Source organism: Tupaia chinensis, unplaced genomic scaffold (genome assembly GCF_000334495.1).
Source record: "Tupaia chinensis unplaced genomic scaffold, TupChi_1.0 Scaffold000225_1, whole genome shotgun sequence".
NCBI lineage: Eukaryota > Metazoa > Chordata > Mammalia > Scandentia > Tupaiidae > Tupaia > Tupaia belangeri.
This window is the reverse complement of record NW_006159700.1, coordinates 1-2,404: the sequence shown is the minus strand read 5'-3', so window position 1 is coordinate 2,404 and position 2,404 is coordinate 1. Positions and strand designations below refer to the sequence as shown.

Here is a 2,404-nt window from a genome sequence, read left to right as displayed (position 1 = left end):
GACTGGAGAAGAACAGATTGCAGAATGGCCAGCTCCCTGGAGGAGGGGTGATTTCACAATTTTCCTCTCTTTGTCTCATATGTTTCTCCCTGGTGAGTGCACAAACCCAGTGAAAAAAATAAAGAAATTTCTACTAAGAAAACAAAAAAGATTTATATAATTGAGAAAAAATATTTATAACACATAGACTAGTTAAAGGACATGTATTAAGCATGTAAAAACAAATCTTACATTCAATCATAAGACTTATAATCCAACTAACAATGGATAAACTATGTTGAATAGACATTTCACAAAAATAAATATTCCTATAAACATGTAAAACAATACCTATGATCACACTAAGAGTATATAAATTAAAACTATGATATGCCTCCTTAAAACTCTAAGGAGACACATTTATTAAATTGTCTAACAGCAACTGGTCCGATCATACTAAATGTTATTGAGTTTGTGAAATAACTGGTACTCTTATGTAGTGTTGAGGAGACATAAAATGGCATGTCATTTTACAAGACTATTTGGGAAATTCTAAAAAGAAAAGGAAATGCAGCATTTCCACTTAAAGACTTGTAGTAGATCACCCTAATTATAACCCAATGTTCATCAACACACAAATAGATAAACAGATTTTGGCATTTCTTATAACTGAACTCTACTTAACAGTAAAAAGGAAATAGGGGTCAGCAGATGGCGTCTTGATTAAGGTGACTCCATGGTTCAATTCCCCAGACTCAATAGTTTGGGACACAACAATGGAAAATTATCTGTTGATGATAATGTGTATGGTAATATCTTTGACTAGAGTAATATCTAGTGTATTTATGCTGGGGAAATTAATTTTGTATGTTTTAATAGTATACAGCTATTGAAAGTTGTAATAATAGTAAAAAGAAAAAAATATATGTATGTTTTGAAAATAATAAAAAAAAATATGCTAGGAGTGTGTGTATAAATGCCCCAAATCTTTTTTTCCAGTTAAAAAATACTTTATTATAATTTTAATCACAGAATTCCAGTCTGAATATAATTAAACACACACAAAAACCACTGATCTCTGGAGTTGTTTTCCATACTCACTCAAAATTTGGAGAATGAATTATGTCTTAGATAATTTTCCAGTTCAATCCCATACACCTACTTGGAGTAAATGGAGGGGCTAGTCTTTTGTTTTTTGTCCACGGTTCCAATGTACTATTATAGGCAGAATATTTGTTGTAAAAGATCATTTTGCTGAGTTAGAAAACAGTTAAAAATAAGAATGCTACATGCTTAATTCTGGATGTAGTTAAAACGTGAATTTGTATGCATTCTGTCCTGAAGGCCTTTTTCTCTTGTTATGGTTTTTCTCTTTCTATAGGGGTTGCCTTACCACACTGCATAAAAATGTATCTTCGATTCAGTATCCTGGATAACAGGTGTTCACATGAATGGTGATGCTACATTTTAGGTTACCGAGTCTATTATTGACAATTCTGAACTCTGGGGTTATAACTCTAAATAAGTATTTCAAGGTAAGGAGACACGTTACTTGGCTGATTAGTGGAATGCTTAAATCTTCTTTCTAAAATCATAACTGAAATGTGGACTGTTTCATGCTGTTCTTCAAGACAAAAACCAAGTCACCTACATCTACGAATGATTCACAGAGCACCACTCTCTACTTCTCCCTTATTGCTTAGAATGATGCCAATGCCTCATCACAAACGAGGCTGGGCTTACTTGGTATTCAGGTAACAACAGTCACAAGGCCTAAACTTGATTAAAAAACAAACAAACAAACAAACAAAACCTCCAGAATGAATATCTGTGTAGTATGAAGGTAGAATTTTGGTTGGTTGTTTCTTATCATTAGGAACAATATATGAAATCACAAGGTTTGCAGCTGTCTCTACAGTCACATCTTTCAAAGGTCCTCCTCTCTTTTCACATGAATTCATCCGAATCATTGCCATCCTGATTTGAAGACGTAGTCTCTACTTTCATTAGTGACGAATAGCTCCTAAGTTCATCCATTTCCTTCTTTTTCTTCATTTCTTATTTTTCTCTCCTTTTCATTTCTTGAATCTGGGCTTTTTTCTCATTCCTTTCTTCCCGGTCTCTGCATTCTTTCTCTGCTGCTAGATCTGGGAACCGCTTTTTTAACCGCTCTACTTTGGTCTTTTCTAATCGGTTCAGGATCTCATTCACTTTCTTCTCCACTGTCACAATTTTTACATCCTTTTGCCTGTGAAAGCCTATCTGCCCCACATCCATGTCAGCTGTTTTCTTCAGGTTAGACCACGGCGTATATACCACATTAACGTTGTTCATCTTGCAGCCTTGAATACTATTGGCCTTCACAAGGTGAACACAGTCCATCAGCACTTCTTTTGGAATGTCTTCTATCTTCTCTCCCTTATGT

The 2,404-nt window shown here is 34.4% G+C and overlaps 1 protein-coding gene across 1 annotated transcript; it reads right to left on the bottom strand.

Annotated features, from left to right (window-relative positions):
* Positions 1-1,993: 1,993 nt before the first annotated feature.
* LOC102495832 (coiled-coil domain-containing protein 25) lies at positions 1,994-2,398 on the bottom strand. Its single transcript, XM_014587578.2, has one exon. It carries the CDS (start codon positions 2,359-2,361, stop codon positions 2,038-2,040), a length of 324 nt encoding a protein of 107 aa, XP_014443064.1. The 5' UTR covers positions 2,362-2,398; the 3' UTR covers positions 1,994-2,037.
* Positions 2,399-2,404: the final 6 nt, after the last annotated feature.